Source organism: Mytilus edulis, chromosome 13 (assembly GCF_963676685.1).
Source record: "Mytilus edulis chromosome 13, xbMytEdul2.2, whole genome shotgun sequence".
NCBI classification, from domain to species: Eukaryota; Metazoa; Mollusca; class Bivalvia; order Mytilida; family Mytilidae; genus Mytilus; species Mytilus edulis.
In genome coordinates, this window is record NC_092356.1 from 53,162,806 (window position 1) to 53,184,893 (window position 22,088).

The window sequence follows — 22,088 nt, forward strand, 5'->3', positions numbered from 1 at the left end:
ACGCGACGCCTTTCAGTTTTACTGAAAACTGCGCAGAATATGAAATGTTTTTATAGGTGGAAAATATTCTATGATAGATATCATTTTGTCAGACACTTTTCTTTTTTTTATTTGGTTCTTATAATATGCAAAAAATCTGTATATTTAATAGAGTTTAACATAAAATTGTGCGTTTTACTCTTAACAGACGTATAACCAAACCGATTAACAGACCAATCGCCCATATAGCCGCATACTCAATATAGATTAACCGACCAATCTCTCGGTTAGCCGAGTGTCGGCCGTGAAATTTATAAGAACAAAATAATAATCGAACATTGCGGTGATATTCATTTCTCCTGAAGGTCAAAGAAGATTCAGCGGCAAGGTAAGGTTGCAATGTGTTTTCTTGTCTTTGACTGCATGTTCCGAGGATTTTCTCTTTAATAGGTAAAGGGGGGATAATTGCAAAAGGTATTCAATAATCTTTGTGAGGCAAGATTTATTTTACCTCACCTGGCCCAATGGGCCAAGTTGGTATTTCTTATCACTTGGCGTCCGTCGTCAGTTAATGTTCATCATAACAAATGGACAAATATGGCCGTATTTTCATCTCAAAAATTGATAAGGGGTCAACAGCGTAGTCATCGCTGGGGACGTCATCGCTGAGAACTTTAGTCCACGGAGAGGACGCAAAGGAGAGATAACTGTGTCTGTATTATATATTTAAGATGTGTCATAGTTATCTCGCTTTTTATACGACCGCAAAAATTTTAATTTTTCGTCGTATATTGCTATCACGTTGGCGTCGTCGTCGTCGTCGTCTTGCGTCGTCGTCGTCGTCCGAATACTTTTAGTTTTCGCACTCTAACTTTAGTAAAAGTGAATAGAAATCTATGAAATTTTAACACAAGGTTTATGACCACAAAAGGAAGGTTGGGATTGATTTTGGAAGTTTTGGTTCCAACAGTTTAGGAATTAGGGGCCAAAAAAGGGCCCAAATAAGCATTATTCTTGGTTTTCGTACAATAACTTTGGTTTAAGTAAATAGAAATCAATGAACTTTAAACACAAGGTTTATGAACACTAAAGGAAGGTTGGGATTGATTTTGGGAGTTTTGGTTCCAACAGTTTAGGAATAACGGGCTAAAAAGGGGTCCAAATAAGCATTATTCTCGGTTTTTCGCACCATAACTTTAGTATAAGTAAATAGAAATCTATGAAATTTAAACACAAGGTTTATGACCATAAAAGGAAGGTTGGGTTTGATTTTGGGAGTTTTGGTCCCAACAGTTTAGGAATAAGGGGCCCAAAGGGTCCAAAATTGAACTTTGTTTGATTTCATCAAAAATTGTATAATTGGGGTTCTTTGATATGCCGAATCTAACTGTGTATGTAGATTCTTAATTTTTGGTCCCGTTTTCAAATTGGTCTACATTAAATACCAAAGGGTCCAAAATTAAACTAAGTTTGATTTTAACATAAATTGAATTCTTGGGCTTTTTTGATATGCTGAATCTAAACATATACTTAGATTTTTGATTATGGGCCCAGTTTTCAAGTTGGTTCAAATTAGGATCCAAAATTATTATATTAAGTATTGTGCAATAGCAAGAAATTTTCAATTGCACAGTATTCAGAAATAGCAAGAAATCTTCCATTGCACAGTATTGTGCAATAGCAAGCAATTTTTAATTGCACAGTATTGCGCAATAGCAAGAAATCTTCAATTGCACAGTATTGTGCTATAGCAAATATTTTCAATTGCACAGTATTGCGCAATAGCAAGAAATATCTAATTGCACAATATTGTGCAATAGCAAGAAATTTTCAATTGGAGTTATCTTTCTTTGTCCAGAATAGTAGTTGAATCAACTTAAATCATTGTTTTATACAATATACAATGTATATTCACTTTTACTACCAACTGATAAATTAAAACAATCTTTACCATTCAGTGATAACAAGCACTTAATTTTACATTTTAATATTTTATGATGTATTTAAATGAGTAGTTATTGTTGCAAACTCCATTAGGAATTTGAATTGAGATCAGTTTTGGAAAAAGGGAAAGGGAGATGTGAAAAAAAATGGGGGGGGGGGGCGTTAAATTTTTCTCATTTCAGATTTCATAAATAAAAAGAAAATTTCTTCAAACATTTTTTTGAGAGGATTAATATTCAACTGCATAGTGAATTGCTCAAAGGCAAAAAAAAAAAAAAAAATTAAGTTCATTAGACCACATTCATTCTGTGTCAGAAACCTCTGCTGTGTCAACTCTGAATCCAGCTTAAATGTTGTGTCCATACTTGCCCCAACTGTTCAGGGTTCAACCTCTGCGGTCGTATATAGCTGCACCATGCGGAGCATCTGGTTAAAATCAAGTTTGAGATTGACTGCACATAAAAAGATCTTTTAACATGTTTAAAGTAACTTGCATGAATAAAGATGTTATGTAATATGAAAATTTTAAAGAAAGAAAACAAATATATATACTGCATTTAACATGTTTAATTTTTCCACTTTTTATCAAATGCTATTATTATTATAATAGATATTCGTATAACATTGTATAATTGTTATGGTTATTATGATCTTTATTAGGTAACTAAATCGTAACTAATTCGTATGTGCATTCTCTATTCCGGCAAAAAGAGCATCTGCTAATTTTCTCTGTATTTGTTTTCATTCACGAGTACATATTCATATAAAAATAATTATGAATCCCAATAAAATTTGTAAAAGTAAATTTTAAAAACGTCCTTGGTAAACATATCTGAACATTCTTATATTATTTGCCTCATATACCAGATATAATGTACATAAACGACCTGCGCGCTGAACTATTATTTATGCCAAAAAGTCGATCATAAATCATACAGGATAGTCAAAATAAATTCTTTTTTTTACAAGTATTTGAAACATTCCTGAGCTTTACTTGTTATTTCAATTTCTACTTACTTATAAAAGGTATGCACCTTAACGTCTTCAGCAGAGATTTACTTTGAAAATCAATCATTATTCAAATAAATATTCATAAGATGTATCATGACTCGCCGAATGTCCTAACCATAGATTTATTGACAGGACTACATTTTTTCATAATTTTAAGTAATAGAATGTTCATAACAGGGATGCAAATTCAACACCCTAAGTTTTGATTTTACTGATGTCCATTGAAATATCCTGTAATGGCTATAAAAGCTACGCAACTACAAAGTCCTGAGCGTGGAGATGTCCTTTAAACGTGATTATACGAAAATTGAAAGATAGAACATCCAACGTCCTGCACGTGGATGTACTTTGTTGTCTACTAAAAATTCAAATACTGGTAAAAAAAGATATTGTCACATCAAACGTACTAAGCATGGATTTATTCTGTTGTCCTATGAAAAGTGATATATTTGTCATAACAAATTGGCACATCTCCATCTGACATATTCCCAATTTCTATTTTGAATTGTATATCCAACGGCCTGAGCGTGGATTAATTCTGAAGTCCATTGACAAGTATTTCATTATAATACAAGATTGGCACATCGAAAGGTCCTGCGCGTGGATCAATTCTGATGTCCACTATAAAATCGTTTAATGGTCAAAGAAGATTGGAACAGTCAACGTCCTTGGCGTTGAATTATTCTGATGTTCATTGAGAAGTAATAGTATGGCCATAGAAAATTGGCACATCCAATGTCCTGAGCGTGGATTAATTCTGATATCCGTTGAAAAGTAATATCATGGTCATTAAAGATTGGCACATCCAACGTCCTGAGCATGAATTATTTCTGATATCCATTGAAAAGTAATATCATGGTCATTAAAGATTGGCACATCCAACGTCCTGAGCGTGGATTAATTCTGATGTCCGTTAGCAAGTCATGCAATGGTCAAATAAGATTGGCACATCCAACGTCTCCAGCGTTTATTAATTCTAATGTCAACTAGAAAGTCATGTAAAATTCAAATCAGATTGTCAAATCCAACGTCCTGAATGTGGATTTATTCTGATGTCCGTTAAAAATCATGTAATGGTTCAATACGATTGGCACATCCAACGTCCTGAGCGTGAATTAATTCTGATGTCCATTAGCAAGTCATGTAATGGTCAATTAAGATTGGCACATCAAACGTCCTCAGCGTTGATTGATTCTGATGTCCACTACAAAGTTATGTAATGGTCAAATCAGATTGGCATATCAAACGTCCTGAGCGTGGATTAATTTTAATGTCCTGTAAAAAGTCATGTAATGGTCAAATAAACCTGGTAAAACAAACGTCCTGAGCGTGGATTAATTCTGATGTCCACTAAAAAGTTATGTAAAGGTCAAATAAGACTGGCACATCCAACGTCCTGTGCCTGGATTAATTCTGATGTCCACTAAAAAGTCATATAATGGTCAAATAAGACTTGCATATCCAACGTCCTGAGTGTGGATTAATTCTGATGTCTACTAAAAAGTTATGTAATGGTCAAATAAGACTGGTACATCCAACGTCCTGGGCGTAGATTAATTCTGATGTCCACTAAAACGTCATGTAATGGTCAAATGAGACTGGCACATCCAACGTCCTAAGCGCGGATTTATTTTGATGTCCACTTAAAAGTCATGTAATGGTCATATCAGATTGGCACATTCAACTTCCTGAGTGTGGATTTTATCTGATGTCCGTTAAAAGTCATGTAATGGTAAAAGAGGATTGGCACATCCATCGTTCTGAGCGTGGATTAATTCCGGTTTCATCAAAAAAGTCATGTACTCGTCAAATAAGACTGGCATATCCAACGTCGTGAGCGTGGATTAATTCTAATGTCCACAAAAACGTCATGTAATTGTCAAATAAGACTGGCACATCCAACATCCTTAGCGTGAAGTATAAATGACCTCAATTGAAAAGTAATGTTATGTTCGTAGAAACTTAGCACATCAAATGTCCTGAGCCTGAATTAATTCTGATGTCCACTAAAAGATCATGTAATAGTCAAAGAAGATTGGCACATCCATCGTTCTGAGCGTGGATTAATTCTGATATCCACTATAAAGTCATATAATGGTCATAGAAAATTGGGACATCCAACGTCATGAGTGTGGATTAATTTTAATGTCCACTAAAAAGTCATGTAATGGTCAAATAAGACTAGAACAGAGATTTATCATGGGGGTCAACTTCTTTTAAGCTGTTAGGGATAAACTTTGATATTGATCTTGATAAAATTTTAAACTTAAATTATACTGATAGGTATCATCAGATAAAAAATTTGATAAATACATGGTCTAAAAGAAACTTAACAGTTATTGGTAAAATATCTGTGGTTAAAACTCTTATTCTTCCAATACTTAATCATCTCTTTTTAACATTACCAAACCCAAATGCTGAGATGATTAAGAAAATTAATGATGCTATTTATTATTTTTTATGGAACTCACCAGTTCATAGAGTTAAAAAAGAAGTGTTACACATGGATTATAAGAATGGTGGTTTAAAGATGATAAATATTCATCTATTTATGATAGCTTTAAAATGTACATGGATAAGAAAATTGTTTAGTTCTAACTGTAAATGGTCAACTATTTTATTTACAAATATGGATAAAGAAAAATTGTTTAAACTAGGAAATAGTTACACAACAAATACTATTTCAAATGTCAAAAATAAATTTTGGATTGATGTATTTAAAGCATGGCAATATTTTGTAGATAAAGATATAAATTCTACATGGGAATATTTTCTTGCTAGTCCATTATGGATGAATAAGAATATAAATATCAACAATAAACATGTATTTTATAGAAGTTGGTATAATAAAGGTATTGTTTTTGTAAATGATGTGATTAGTAATAGTGGAAAGTTTCTCTCATATGGGGAAATAAAAGACAAATTTGATATTTCTGGGAATATAATGATGTATAATAGTATCATTTCAGCATTAAATAAGACAAAGAAGCTGTATTCAAGGGGAGATAATAAGCTCACAGAACCTTTTTTATTCCCTCTTTTGTTCAAACCATTTTAAAAAGGAAAAAGGGAACTAAAGATATATATTGGATGTTAATACCTAAAGTGGTTCCGAATGGGGAGAAAAAGTGGAATCAAATTTTGGAACTTAATGAATTGGAATGGAGAGAAATTTTCAAACTTCCTTTTGCAGTTACTAATAACACAAAATTACAATGGTTACAGTTTAGAGTAAATCATAGAATATTAGCTACAAACAAATTTTTGTGTAAAATTAATGTCATAAATAGCCAGCTATGTAATTTCTGTAAGGAAGAAATAGAAACTATAGAACATGTACTATGGAATTGTGAAAATGTCCAGAATTTATTAGAAGAAATAGATATATGGTTTTTATCTAATGGTATAAGTATTTCATTCACCAAAAAGAATTTTTTGTTTGGTGATGTCTCACATGTATACAAGGGTGAAATTTCAAACATGATTTTTCTGTGTCTTAAACAATATATTTATAATACAAGATATTTCCAGAAAGTTTTATCAATTCATGCTGTGAAGAAAGTACTAAAAGATCTATATAATCTAGAGAAGTGTATAGCAGTAAGAAACAATAAACTTGAGAGTTTTAATAAATTGTGGATTCTATTTACTCATTTGTTTCAATTGTAATTAAAGTCCTATTAAAATTCATATGTGAAAAACATGATAGAATGTTAATTTTTGAACTATCAAAAAAGCTACATCAAAAATATTCATCAGAAAATTATATTTATTTTTATTTTCTTTTTTTTTCTGTATTAATTTTTTCTTTTTTTTTCTTTATTTTAAATTTTGATTAATTTAAATTAATTAATCTAACCTCAAATTTTCCATTCTTAAAAAAACGGAAAAATTTTGAATATCTGTATGTTTGTTAAAATGATTATTCTAATATGATGAATTCACGTATTTGTGGTCCTTATTTTTGAACTTTTATTATGTTATTTTTTATTGCAAATGAAAAATGTTGTATTATATTGTAACTACAGCTGATATATTTTTTTGTAAAATGAACTAACAAATACTAACACATATATATTTACATGATCTATGAGCGTGGATTAATTCTGATGTCCATTTAAAAGTCTTGTAATGATTAAATAAGACTGGCACATCCAACGTCCTGAGCATTGATTAATTCTGATGTCTACTTAAAAGTCATGTAATGTCATGAGCGTGGATTAATTCTGATGTCCATTTAAAAGTCTTGTAATGATTAAATAAGACTGGCACATCCAACGTCCTGAGCGTGGATTTATTCTGATGTCTACTAAAAAGTCATGTAATGGTCAATTAAGACTGGCACATCCAACGTCTTGAGCGTGGATTTATTCTGATGTCCACTAAAAAGTCATGTAATGATCAAATAAGACTGGCACATCCAACGTCCTGAGCATTGATTAATTCTGATGTCTACTTAAAAGTCATGTAATGTCATGAGCGTGGATTAATTCTGATGTCCATTTAAAAGTCTTGTAATGATTAAATAAGACTGGCACATCCAACGTCCTGAGCGTGGATTTATTCTGATGTCTACTAAAAAGTCATGTAATGGTCAATTAAGACTGGCACATCCAACGTCTTGAGCGTGGATTTATTCTGATGTCCACTAAAAAGTCATGTAATGATCAAATAAGACTGGCACATCCAACGTCCTGAGCATTGATTAATTCTGATGTCCACTAAAAAGTTATGTAATGGTCAAATAAAACTGGCACATCCAACGTCCAGTTTGTGGATAAATTCTAATGTCCACTAAAAAGTCATGTTATGGTCAAATAAGACTGGCATATTAAGCTTTCTGAGTGTGGTTTTATTCTGATGTCTACAAGAAAACCAAATGTAATGGTCAAATATGACTATTACATCCAACGTCCTCAGCGTGGATTAATTTTAATGTCCTTTAAAAAGTCATGACGTAATGATCAAATCAGATTGGCACATCCAACGTCCTGAGCGCGGATTTATTTTGATGTCCACTAAAAAGTCTTGTTATGATCAAATGAGATTGGCACATCCAACGTCCTGAGCGTGGATTAATTCTGATGTCCTCTAAAAAGTCTTGTTATGATCAAATAAGACTGGCACATCCAACGTCCTGAGCGTGGATTTATTCTGATGTCTACAAAAAAGTCATGTAATGGTCAAATAAGACTGCCTTATCCAACGTCCTGAGCATGGATTTATTTAGATGTCTCCTAAAAAGTCATGTAATGGTCAAATAAGACTGGCACACCCAACGTCCTGAGCGTGGATTAATTCTGATGTCTACTAAAAAGTCATGTAATGGTCAAATAAGACTGACAAATCCGACGTCCTGAGCGTGGATTTATTCTGATGTCCACTAAAAAGTCATGATCAAATAAGACTTGCATATCCAACGTCCTGAGCGTAGATTAATTCTGATGTCCATTAAAAAGTCATGTAAAAATGGTGAAATCAGATTGGCACATCCAACGTCCTGTGTGTGGATTTATTCTGATGTCCACTAAAAAGTCATGTAATGTCTTGAACGTGGATTAATTCTGATGTCCACTAAAAAGTCTTGTAATGATCAAATAAGACTGGCATATCCAACGCCCTGAGTGTGGATTACTTCTGATGTCTACAAAAAACCAAATGTAATGGTCAAATATGACAATTACTTCCAACGTCCTCAGCGTGGATTAATTTTAATGTCCTGTAAAAATGCATGTAATGATCAAATAAGACTTGCATATCCAACGTCCTGAGCGTGGATTATTTTTGATGTCCATTAAAAAGTCATCTAATGGTCAAATCAGATTGGCACATCCAATGTCCTGAGCGTGGATTAATAATGATGTCCACTAAAAATTCATGTAATGATCGAATAAGACTGGCACATCAAACGTCCTGAGCGTGGATTTATTTTTATGTCCACTAAAAAGTCATGAAATGGTCAAATCAGACTGGCACATATAACGTCCTGAGTGTGGATTTCTTCTGATTTCTACTAAAAAGTCATGTAATGGTCAAATGAGATTGGCACATCCAACGTCCTGAGTGTGGATTTATTCTGATGTCCACTAAAAAGTCATGTAATGATCAAATGAGATTGGCACATCCATCGTCCGCAGCGTGGATTTATTTTTATGTCCACTAAAAAGTCATGTAATGGTCAAATAAGACTGGCACATCCATTGTCCTGAGCGTGGATTTATTCTGATGTCTACTTAAAAGTCATGTAATGTCATGAGCGTGGATTAATTCTGATGTCCATTTAAAAGTCTTGTAATGATTAAATAAGACTGGCACATCCAACGTCCTGAGCGTGGATTTATTCTGATGTCTACTAAAAAGTCATGTAATGGTCAATTAAGACTGGCACATCCAACGTCTTGAGCGTGGATTTATTCTGATGTCCACTAAAAAGTCATGTAATGATCAAATAAGACTGGCACATCCAACGTCCTGAGCGTGAATTTATTCTGATGTCTACTAAAAAGTCATGTAATGTCATGAGCGTGGATTAATTCTGATGTCCATTAAAAAGTCTTGTAATGATTAAATAAGACTGGCACACCCAACGTCCTGAGCGTGGATTAATTCTGATGTCCACTAAAAAGTCATGTAATATTTCAAATAAGACTGGCACATCCAACGTCTTGAGTGTAGATTTATTCTGATGTCCACTAAAAAGTCATGTAATGATCAAATAAGACTGGCACATCCAACGTCCTGAGCGTGAATTTATTTTGATGTCTACTAAAAAGTCATGTAATGGTAAAATCAGATTGGCCCATCCAACGTCCTGAGCGTGGATTTATTTTGATGTCCACTAAAAAGTCATGTAATGGTCAAATAAGACTGGCACATCAAACCTCCTGAGTGTGGATTTATTCTGATGTCTACTAAAAAGTCATGTTATGGTCAAATAAGACTGGCACATCCAACGTCCTGAGCGTGGATTAATTCTGATGTCCACTAAAAAGTCATGTAATGGTCAAATAAGACTGGCACATCCATTGTCCTGAGCGTGGATTTATTCTGATGTCTACTAAAAAGTCATGTAATGTCCTGAGCGTGGATTAATAATGATGTCCACTAAAAATTCATGTAATGATCAAATAAGACTGGCACATCAAACGTCCTGAGCGTGGATTTATTCTGATGTCTACTAAAAAGTCATGTAATGGTCAAATCAGACTGATACATATAACGTCCTGAGTGTGGATTTCTTCTGATTTCTACTAAAAAGGCATGTAATGGTCAAATGAGATTGCCACATCCAACGTCCTGAGTGTAGATTTATTCTTATGTCCACTAAAAAGTCATGTAATGATCAAATGAGATTGGCACATCCATCGTCCGCAGCGTGGATTTATTTTTATGTCCACTAAAAAGTCATGTAATGGTCAAATAAGACTGGCACATCCATTGTCCTGAGCGTGGATTTATTTTGATGTCTACTAAAAAGTCATGGAATGTCCTGAGCGTAGATTTCTTCTGATGTCCACTAAAAAGTCATGTAATGGTCAAATGAGATTGGCACATCCAACGTCCTGAGTGTGGATTTATTCTGATGTCCACTAAAAAGTCATGTAATGATCAAATGAGATTGGCACATCCATCGTCCGCAGCGTGGATTTATTTTTATGTCCACTAAAAAGTCATGTAATGGTCAAATAAGACTGGCACATCCATTGTCCTGAGCGTGGATTTATTCTGATGTCTACTTAAAAGTCATGTTATGTCATGAGCGTGGATTAATTCTGATGTCCATTTAAAAGTCTTGTAATGATTAAATAGGACTGGCACATCCAACGTCCTGAGCGTGGATTTATTCTGATGTCTACTAAAAAGTCATGTAATGGTCAATTAAGACTGGCACATCCAACGTCTTGAGCGTGGATTTATTCTGATGTCCACTAAAAAGTCATGTAATGATCAAATAAGACTGGCACATCCAACGTCCTGAGCGTGAATTTATTCTGATGTCTACTAAAAAGTCATGTAATGTCATGAGCGTTGATTAATTCTGATGTCCATTAAAAAGTCTTGTAATGATTAAATAAGACAGGCACACCCAACGTCCTGAGCGTGGATTAATTCTGATGTCCACTAAAAAGTCATGTAATATTTCAAATAAGACTGGCACATCCAACGTCTTGAGTGTAGATTTATTCTGATGTCCACTAAAAAGTCATGTAATGATCAAATAAGACTGGCACATCCAACGTCCTGAGCGTGAATTTATTTTGATGTCCACTAAAAAGTCATGTAATGGTAAAATCAGATTGGCCCATCCAACGTCCTGAGCGTGGATTTATTTTGATGTCCACTAAAAAGTCATGTAATGGTCAAATAAGACTGGCACATCAAACCTCCTGAGTGTGGATTTATTCTGATGTCTATTAAAAGTCATGTTATGGTCAAATAAGACTGGCAAATCCAACGTCCTGAGCGTGGATTAATTCTGATGTCCACTAAAAAGTCATGTAATGGTCAAATAAGACTGGCACATCCATTGTCCTGAGCGTGGATTTATTCTGATGTCTACTTAAAAGTCATGTAATGTCCTGAGCGTGGATTAATAATGATGTCCACTAAAAATTCATGTAATGATCAAATAAGACTGGCACATCAAACGTCCTGAGCGTGGATTTATTCTGATGTCTACTAAAAAGTCATGTAATGGTCAAATCAGACTGATACATATAACGTCCTGAGTGTGGATTTCTTCTGATTTCTACTAAAAAGGCATGTAATGGTCAAATGAGATTGACACATCCAACGTCCTGAGTGTAGATTTATTCTTATGTCCACTAAAAAGTCATGTAATGATCAAATGAGATTGGCACATCCATCGTCCGCAGCGTGGATTTATTTTTATGTCCACTAAAAAGTCATGTAATGGTCAAATAAGACTGGCACAGTCATTGTCCTGAGCGTGGATTTATTTTGATGTCTACTAAAAAGTCATGTAATGTCCTGAGCGTAGATTAATTCTGATGTCCACTAAAAAGTCTTGTAATGGTCAAATAAGACTGGCACATCCATTGTCCTGAGCGTGGATTTATTTTGATGTCTACTAAAAAGTCATGTAATGTCCTGAGCGTAGATTAATTCTGATGTCCACTAAAAAGTCGTGTAATGGTCAATTAAGACTGGCACATCCAACGTCATGAGCGTGGATTTATTTTGATGTCCCCTAAAAAGTCATGTAATGGTCAAATAAGACTGGCACACCAAACGTCCTAAGCGTGGATTAATTCTGATGTCCATTAAAAGTCATGTAATGATCAAATAAGACTGGCACATCCAATGTCTTGAGCGTGGATTTATTCTGATGTCCACTAAAAAGTCATGTAATGATCAAATAAGACTGGCGCATCCAACGTCCTGAGCGTGAATTTATTTTGATGTCCACTAAAAAGTCATGTAATGGTCAAATCAGATTGGGACATCCAACGCCCTGAGCGTGGATTTATTCTGATGTCTACTAAAATGTCCTGTAATGGTCAAATAAGACTAGCCTATCCAACGTCCTGAGCTTGGATTAATTCTGATATCCACTAAAAAGTCATGTAATGGTCAAATAAGACTAGCACATCCAACGTTCTGAGCGTAGATTTATTCAGATGTCCACTAAACAGTCTTGTAATGGTCAAATCAGATTGTCACATCCACTGTCCTGATTGTGGATTAATTTAAATGTCCTGTAAAAAGTCATGTAATGGTCAAATAAGACTGGCATATCCAGCGTCTTGAGCGTGGATTAATTCTAAGGTCCACTTAAACGTTATGTTATGGTCAAATAAGACTGGCACATCCAACGTCCTGAGCGTGGATTAGTTCTAATGTCCATTAAAAAGTCATGTAATGGTCAAATTCAGATTGGCACATCCAACGTCCTGAGTGTGGATTTATTCTGATGTGCACTTAGAAGTCATGTAATGTCCTGAGCGTGGATCAATTTTTTATGTCCACTAGAAATTCATGTAATGATCAAATAAGACTGGCACATCAAACGTCCTGAGCATGGATTTATTCTGATGTCTACTAAAAAGTCATGTAATGATCAAATCAGACTGGCATATCTAACGTCCTGAGTGTGGATTTTTTTCTGATTTTTACTAAAAAGTCATGTAATGGTCAAATGATATTGGCACATCCAACGTCCTGAGTGTGGATTTATTCTGATGTCCACTAAAAAGTCATGTAATGATCAAATGAGATTGGCACATCCATCGTCCTGAACGTGGATTAATTCTGATGTCCACTAAAAAGTCATGTAATGATCAAATAAGACTGGCACATCCAACGTCTTGAGCGTGGATTTATTCTGATGTCCACTAAAAAGTCATGTAATGTCCTGAGCGTGGATTAATAATGTTGTCCACTAAAAATTCATGTAATGATCAAATAAGACTGGCACATCAAACGTCCTGAGCGTGGATTTATTCTGATGTCTACTAAAAAGTCATGTAATGGTCAAATCAGACTGGCACATATAACGTCCTGAGTGTGGATTTCTTCTGATTTCTACTAAAAAATCATGTACTGGTCAAATGATATTGCCACATCCAACGTCCTGAGTGTGGATTTATTCTGATGTCCACTAAAAAGTCATGTAATGATCAAATGAGATTGGCACATCCATCGTCCGCAGCGTGGATTTATTTTTATGTCCACTAAAAAGTCATGTAATGGTCAAATAAGACTGGCACAGTCATTGTCCTGAGTGTGGATTTATTCTGATGTCTACTAAAAAGTCATCCAATGTCCTGAGTGTGGATTTATTCTGATGTCCACTAAAAAGTCATGTGATGGTCAATTCAGATTGGCCCATCCAACGTCCTGAGCGTGGATTTATTTTGATGTCCACTAAAAAGTCATGTTATGGTCAAATAAGACTGGCATATTAAACTTTCTGAGTGTGGATTTATTCTGATGTCTACAAAAAAACCAAATGTAATGGTCAAATATGACTATTACATCCAACGTCCTCAGCGTGGATTAATTTTAATGTCCTTTAAAAAGTCATGACGTAATGATCAAATCAGATTGGCACATCCAACGTCCTGAGCGCGGATTTATTTTGATGTCCACTAAAAAGTCTTGTTTTGATCAAATAAGACTGGCGCATCCAACGTCCTGAGCGTGGATTTATTCTGATGTCCACTAAACAGTCTTGTAATGGTCAAATCAGACTGGCACATCTAACGTCCTGAGTGTGGATTTATTCTGATGTCTACTAAAAAGTCATGTAATGGTCAAATGATATTGGCACATCCAACGTTCTGAGTGTGGATTTATTCTGATGTCCACTAAAAAGTCATGTAATGATCAAATGAGATTGGCACATCCATCGTCCTGAACGTGGATGAATTCTGATGTCCACTAAAAAGTCATGTGATGGTCAATTCAGATTGGCACATCCAACGTTCTGAGCGTGGATTTATTTTGATGTCCACTAAAAGGTCATGTTATGGTCAAATAAGACTGGCACATCCAACGTCTTGAGCGTGGATTTATTCTGATGTCCACTAAAAAGTCATGTAATGATCAAATAAGACTTGCACATCCAACGTCCTGAGCGTGAATTTATTTTGATGTCCACTACAAAGTCATGTAATGATAAAATCAGATTGGGACATCCAACGTACTGAGCGTGTATTGATTCTGATGTCTACTAAAATGTCATGTAATGGTCAAATAAGACTGGCCTATCCAACGTCCTGAGCGTGGATTAGTTCTGATGTCCATTAAAAAGTCATGTAATGGTCAAATTCAGATTGGCACATCCAACGTCCTGAGCGTGGATTAATTCTTATGTCCTCTAAAAAGTCATGTAATGGTCAAATTAGACTGGCACATCAAACGTTCTGAGCGTGGATTTATTCTGATGTCAACTAAAAAGTCTTGTAATGGTCAAATCAGATTGGCACATCCACTGTCCTGAGCGTGGATTAATTTTTATGTCCTCTAAAAAGTCATGTAATGGTCAAATAAGACTGGCACATCCAACGTCCTGAGCGTGGATTTATTCTGATGTCTACTAATAAGTCATGTTATGGTCAAAAAAGACTGGCACATCCAACGTCCTGATCGTGGATTAATTCTGTTGTCCAGTTAAAAGTCATGTAATGATCAAATAAGACTGGCACATCCAACGTCTTGAGCGTGGATTTATTCTGATGTCCACTGAAATGTCATGTAATGGTCAAATAAGACTGGCCTATCCAACGCCCTGAGCCTGGATTTATTCTGATGTCCACTAAAAAGTCATGTAATGGTCAAATCAGATTGGGACATCCAATGTCCTGAGCGTGGATTATTCTGATGTCTACTAAAATGTCATGTAATGGTCAAATAAGACTGGCCTATCCAACGTCCTGAGCCTGGATTTATTTTGATGTCCACCAAAAAGTCATGTAATGGTCAAATCAGATTGGGACATCCAATATCCTGAGCGTGGATTTATTCTGATGTCCACTAAAAAGTCATGTAATGGTCAAATCAGATTGGGACATCCAATGTCCTGAGCGTGGATTTATTCTGCTGTCTACTAAAATGTCATGTAATGGTCAAATAAGACTGGCCTATCCAACGTCCTGTGCCTGGATTTATTCTGATGTCCACTAAAAAATCATGTAATGGTCAAATCAGACTGGCACATCCAAAGTCCTGAGCGTGGATTTATTCTGATGTCCACTAAAAAGTCATGTAATGGTCAAATCAGACTGGCACATCCAACGTCCTGAGCGTGGATTTATTCTGATGTCCACTAAAAAGTCTTGTAATGGTCAAATCAGATTGGCACATCCTCTGTCCTGAGTGTGGATTAATTTTAATATCCTGTAAAAAGTAATTTAATGGTCAAATAAGACTGGCATATGCAGCGTCCTGAGCGTGGATTAATTCTAAGGTCCACTAAAACGTCATGTTATGGTCAAATAAGACTGGCACATCCAACATCCTGAGCGTGGATTAACTTTAATGTCCTGTAAAAGTCATGTAATGGTCAAATAAGACTGGCATATCCAACGTTCTGAGCATGGATTTATTCTGATGTCCACTAAAAAGCCATGTAATGGTCAAATGAGACTGGCACGTCCAACTTCCTTAGCGTGGATTTATTCTGATATCCTCTAAAAAGTCATGTAATGGTCAAATAAGACTGGCACATCAAACGTTCTGAGCGTGGATTTATTCTGATGTCCACTAAAAAGTCTTGTAATGGTCAAATCAGATTGGCACATCCACTGTCCTGAGCGTGGATTTATTCTTATGTCCTCTAAATAGTCATGAAATGGTCAAATAAGACTGGCACATCAAACGTCCTGAGCGTGGATTAATTCTGATGTCCACTAAAAAGTCATGTAATGGTCAAATAAGACTGGCACATCCAACGTCCTGACCAGTACATGACTATTTTAGGGATATCAGATGTGCCAATCTTGCATGACCATGCAATACTTTCCAATGGACATTATATTAATCCACGCTCAGGACGTTGGATGTGCCAATCTTGCATGACCATGAAATACTTTTAAATGGACATCAGAATTAATCCGCGCTCAGAATGTTGGATGTGCCAATCAGAATTAATCCACGATAAGGATGTTGGATGTACCAAGTTTCTACGCAAATAATGATACTTGTCAATAGACATCAGAATTAATCCACGCTAAGGACATTGGATGTGCCAGTCTTATTTGACCATAATATGACATTTTGTGGACATCAGAATTAATCTACGCTCAGAACGGTAACGTTGAATGTGCCACACTTATTTGACCATTATATGACTTTTTGATGGACATTACATTAATCCACGCTCAGGAAGTTAGATGTGCTAAGTTTCTACGAACATAATATTACATTTTGATGGAAATCAGAATTAATCCACGCTCAAGACGTTGGATGTGCTAAGTTTCTTGAAACATGATATCACTTTTCAATGGAAATCAGAATTAATCCACGCTCAGGACGTTGGATGTGCTTCATAAATTTGACAATTACATGACTTTTTAGTCAACATCATAATTAATCCGCGCGCAGGACGTTTGATGTGCCAATCTTATTTGACCATTATACATGAATTTATAGTGGACATGAGAATTTATCTACGCTCAGGACATTGGATGTGCCAATCTTTGATGACCATGAAATACTTTTCAATGGACATCAAAACTAATCTACGCTCAGGATGTTGGATGTGCCACACCAGTTTAACCATTACATGACTTTTTAGTAGACATCAGAATTAATCCAGGCTCAGGACGTTGGATGTGCCAAATTTCTAAGAATATCATATTACTTTTCAATGGACATCAAAATTAATCAACGCTCAGGACGTTGGATGTGCCAATCAGAACTAATCCACGCTCAGGACGTGGGATTTGCCACACATATTTAACCATAACATGACTTTTTAGTAGACATCAGACTTAATCCACGCTCAGGTTGTTGGATGTGTCAAGTTTCTACGAACATTATATTTCTTTTCAATAAATATCAGAATTAATCCACACTCAGGACGTTGGATGTGCCAATCTTATTTGACCATATATGACATTTTAGTGAACATCAAAATTAATCCACGCTCAGGACGCTGGATGTGTCAATCTTATCTGACTATTACATGACGTTTTATTTGACATCAGAATTAATCTATGCAATGGATGTGCCAATCTTATTTGACCATATGTGATATTCCAGTGGACACTAGAAATAATCCACGCTCAGGATGTTGGTTGTGCCAAGTTTCTACGAACATTATATTACTTTTCTATAGATATGAAAATTAAACCACCCCCAGGACGTTGGATGTGCTAATTTTGGATAACCATGACATACTTTGCAATGGACATAAGACTTAATCCACGCTCAAGACGTTGGATGTTCCAGTCTTTGACCATTACATGACTTTTTAGTGGACATCAGAATTAATCCAATCTCAGGACGTTGGATGTGCGAAGTTTATTTGACCATAATATTTCTTTTCAATGGATATCAGAATAATTCCTCGCTTAGGACGTTGGATGTGCCAGTCTTCTCTGACTATTATATGACTTTTAAGTTGATATCAGAATTAATTCACGCTCAGGATGTTGGACATGCAACTCTTTTATGACCATGAAAAACTTTACAATGGACATCATTATTAATCCTCGCGTAGGACGTTTGAAGTGAAAATATTCTTTGACCGTTATAGGAGTTTTTAGGGGACATCAGAAATAATCCACGTTCAGGACTTTGTATGTGCCATTCTTGGATGACCATGAAATAATTTTCAATGGACATCAAAACTAATCCACGATCAAGACGTTGGATGTGCCAAGCTTCTTTGACCATAATATTACTTTTCAATTGATATCAGTACGTTCATGAAGTTGGATGTGCCAATCTTGTTTGATCATGAAATACTTTTCAATTGACATCAGAATTAATCCACACTCAGGACGTGGATGTGCCATTCTTGGATGATCATGACATACTTTGCAATGGACATCAGAATTAATCCACGCTCAGGACGTGGATGTGCCATTCTTGGATGACCATGACATACTTTTCAATGGACATCAGAATTAATCCAAACTCAGGACGTTGGATGTGCCATTCTTGGATGATCATGACATACTTTGCAATGGACATCAGAATTAATCCACGCTCAGGACGTGGATGTGCCATTCTTGGATGACCATGACATACTTTTCAATGGACATCAGAATTAATCCAAACTCAGGACGTTGGATGTGCCATTCTTGGATGATCATGACATACTTTGCAATGGACATCAGAATTAATCCACGCTCAGGACGTGGATGTGCCATTCTTGGATGACCATGACATACTTTTCAATGGACATCAGAATTAATCCAAACTCAGGACGTTGGATGTGCCATTCTTGGATGATCATGACATACTTTGCAATGGACATCAGAATTAATCCACGCTCAGGACGTGGATGTGCCATTCTTGGATGATCATGACATACTTTGCAATGGACATCAGAATTAATCCACACTCAGGACGTGGATGTGCCATTCTTGGATGACCATGACATACTTTTCAATGGACATCAGAATTAATCCACACTCAGGACGTGGATGTGCCATTCTTGGATGACCATGACATACTTTTCAATGGACATCAGAATTAATCCAAACTCAGGACGTTGGATGTGCCATTCTTGGATGATCATGACATACTTTGCAATGGACATCAGAATTAATCCACGCTCAGGACGTGGATGTGCCATTCTTGGATGACCATGACATACTTTTCAATGGACATCAGAATTAATCCAAACTCAGGACGTTGGATGTGCCATTCTTGGATGATCATGACATACTTTGCAATGGACATCAGAATTAATCCACGCTCAGGACGTTGGATGTGCTATTCTTGGATGACCATAAAATACTTTTTAATGGACATCAGAATTAATACACGCTCAGGACGTTGGATGTGCCATTCTTGGATGATCATAAAATATTTTTCAATGGACATCAGAATTAATCCACGCTCAGGAAGTTGGATGTGCCATTCTTGGATGACCAATAAATACTTTTCAATGGACATCAGAATTAATACACGCTCAGGACGTTGAATATGCCATTCTTGGATGACCATAAAATACTTTTAAATGGACATCAGAATTAATCCACGCTCAGGATGTTGGATGTGCCATTTTAAACATATGACACCTAAAGAGACAAAAAAGTTGATTAGAAATCTTTTATTTTGCTTTATTCTTAATTCGTAGTCAATTTGTAGTTAAAAACAGCCTATCTGAGCATTATGCGACTTATATTAAAAATTTCACAGCTCAATTTAAACTGACTTTAATGTATGACTTTGATAGAAAATACTTGAAAATTTCATTTTGGGCTACAGGAACATAAACTTTCAATATCAAGATCATTGTTTGCTGATTTTTTCTTGTTTGTTCTACTTCTTTAAAGACTTTCAACAATTTTGGCAATGAATTTAGTAAAAAATCCAAGGTATTGAAGTGTCAAGGAATATTGACCCCCCTTTTTTCATCTGGTGTCAGTAAAGTACTACACATTGATCAAAAGTACAGTCATGGTCATTTAACTGTGTTTATTTACATCAGTTAATAAATGACACAGAAATAGACAATAATTACTAAAGATCACCTTATGGATATTTTCGAACAAAATAAAGGTCCGAAACAGCATTTCTTATCACTTCTTCCAAGTTTCATGAATCATGATCGTCGGACAATTGTTTTAGTTTAAATAATTGATTTATTTAAAACAAGACAAAATTATTAGATAAAAATAAGATAGTTGATAGAATGTTTAATTATTTACAGAAATATGAAGTTAGCCCCGCGAGAGTTGGAGAGTTTATTGGTCCATCAAGCAGGATGCGTGGCACAGAGACGACTTGCACGTGGTCTTCGTCTGAATCACCCAGAAACAATAGCTATAATAGCATCGCAGGTATGTAACAAGACAAATGTTCAAAATTTATGACTTATATTCTTTAAAAAATCAAACTTTAACTTTAGTTTATGAACGAATAATTGAATTTTGGATGTAACTCCTCTTCTAATTGGCTGACAGTGTTTTGTCTATCAGTTCATATACGTAATTTCGTCATGTGACCGTGATGTCATCAACGTTTTTTTCATGAATTATTCCGGCTTGGAATTAGATTATAAGGGATGACTGTTATATTTTGTCTGTCTTTCAGAAGTAACGCAAAACAAATGTGGTGCACACTTTAAAATAACCTGCTACGCGGGTTATTCAGTTTGCACCAAATTTTTTATGTTATTTTGTAATAGACAGAAAAAAATATTACAGTAATTCCCTCATTAAACCCAAATCGATGCCACTGCTTGTGGACGTTACGTCCCCGAGGGTATCACCAGCCCAGTAGTCAGCACTTCGGTGTTGACATGAATATCAATTAAAATCAATTAAGTCTGCATTGGCTAGAGGTATAGGGGGAGGGTTGAGATCTCATAAACATGTTTAACCCCGCCGCATTTTTGCGCCTGTCCCAAGTCAGGAGCCTCTGGCCTTTGTTAGTCTTGTATTATTTTTAATTTTAGTTTCTTGTGTACAATTTGGAGTTTAGTATGGCGTTCATTATCACTGAACTAGTATATATATTTGTTTAGGGGCCAGCTGAAGGACGCCTCCGGGTGCGGGAATTTCTCGCTGCATTGAAGACCTGTTGGTGACCTTCTGCTGTTGTCTTCTCTATGGTCGGGTTGTTGTCTCTTTGACACATTCCCCATTTTCATTCTCAATTTCATATGGTCATTTTTATAAATTTCCTGTTACAAAACTTTGAATTTTTTGAAAAAGTAAGGATTTTGTTATCCCAGCTGTAATAGATTACCTTAGCCAAATTTGGCACAACGTTTTTGGAATTTTGGGTCCTCAATGCTCATTAACTTTGTACTTGATTGGCTTTATAACTATTTGGATCTGAGAGCGTCACTGTCTGATGAGTCTTATGTAGAGGAAACGCGCGTCTGGCATATTAAATTATAATCCTGGTACCTTTGATAACTATCATAGAATCATTTAATAAGCTCTCAATGTAATAACAATTGAGAAAGGAAATTTTTACACTTTATGAGTATTCGATGACGGGGGGTCTTTTTATGTAGTTTAAGCTGTACTTTTCCGATTTTCTTAGTCGTCCCTAATGGGTTTTTTTTCCAATAGAGATGATTTTTAAACTGGCTCAGATCTAGAGCAACACGATGATTTTATAGTTACTTAAGTTTTACCTTTTGAGGTCACTGACTTATTCAAGTACAGCTTTAAAACAAATTGACGGTATTTTATCTTTTAAATATATGGATCTTCGAGAGATAATAGTCACGTTATAAATGTATTACATGTACAAGACAGCAGTATACTATTTATTTATCAAGTGTTGATACAGGATTTTGAAAAGGCACAGTGTTGTATACGTTACAACATCAAAAGCACTGTACGCTTAATTAACTTTTAAAGGAATTCAATACAAATTTTAATTTGTCTTTCTAAGGTTATTTTTGATAAATGATTCCATTATATATATGTAGGACTCTAAAGTGCGATGGGGACGCTAAAGTACGATGGTCACGCTAAAGTGCGATGGTATACGCT

At 35.4% G+C, this 22,088-nt stretch overlaps 2 protein-coding genes across 3 annotated transcripts in view; both read left to right on the forward strand.

The window, feature by feature from the left end:
• Positions 1 to 22,088, forward strand: part of LOC139500763 (urease subunit alpha-like) — a 62,501-nt gene that overhangs the window by 4,047 nt on the left and 36,366 nt on the right. For both annotated transcript variants that reach the window (XM_071289598.1, XM_071289596.1), the window contains exon 2: positions 20,288 to 20,417. In XM_071289598.1, coding sequence (XP_071145699.1) covers positions 20,292 to 20,417 — 126 coding nt within the window. In that variant the 5' untranslated portion in view covers positions 20,288 to 20,291. The remainder of the gene's footprint in view (positions 1 to 20,287; positions 20,418 to 22,088) is intronic.
• Positions 4,154 to 6,729, forward strand: LOC139500396 (uncharacterized). The gene is made up of 3 exons (XM_071289136.1): positions 4,154 to 4,243; positions 5,120 to 5,961; positions 5,997 to 6,729. Exons 1-3 carry the CDS (start codon positions 4,154 to 4,156, stop codon positions 6,601 to 6,603), a joined length of 1,539 nt encoding a protein of 512 aa, XP_071145237.1. The 3' UTR covers positions 6,604 to 6,729.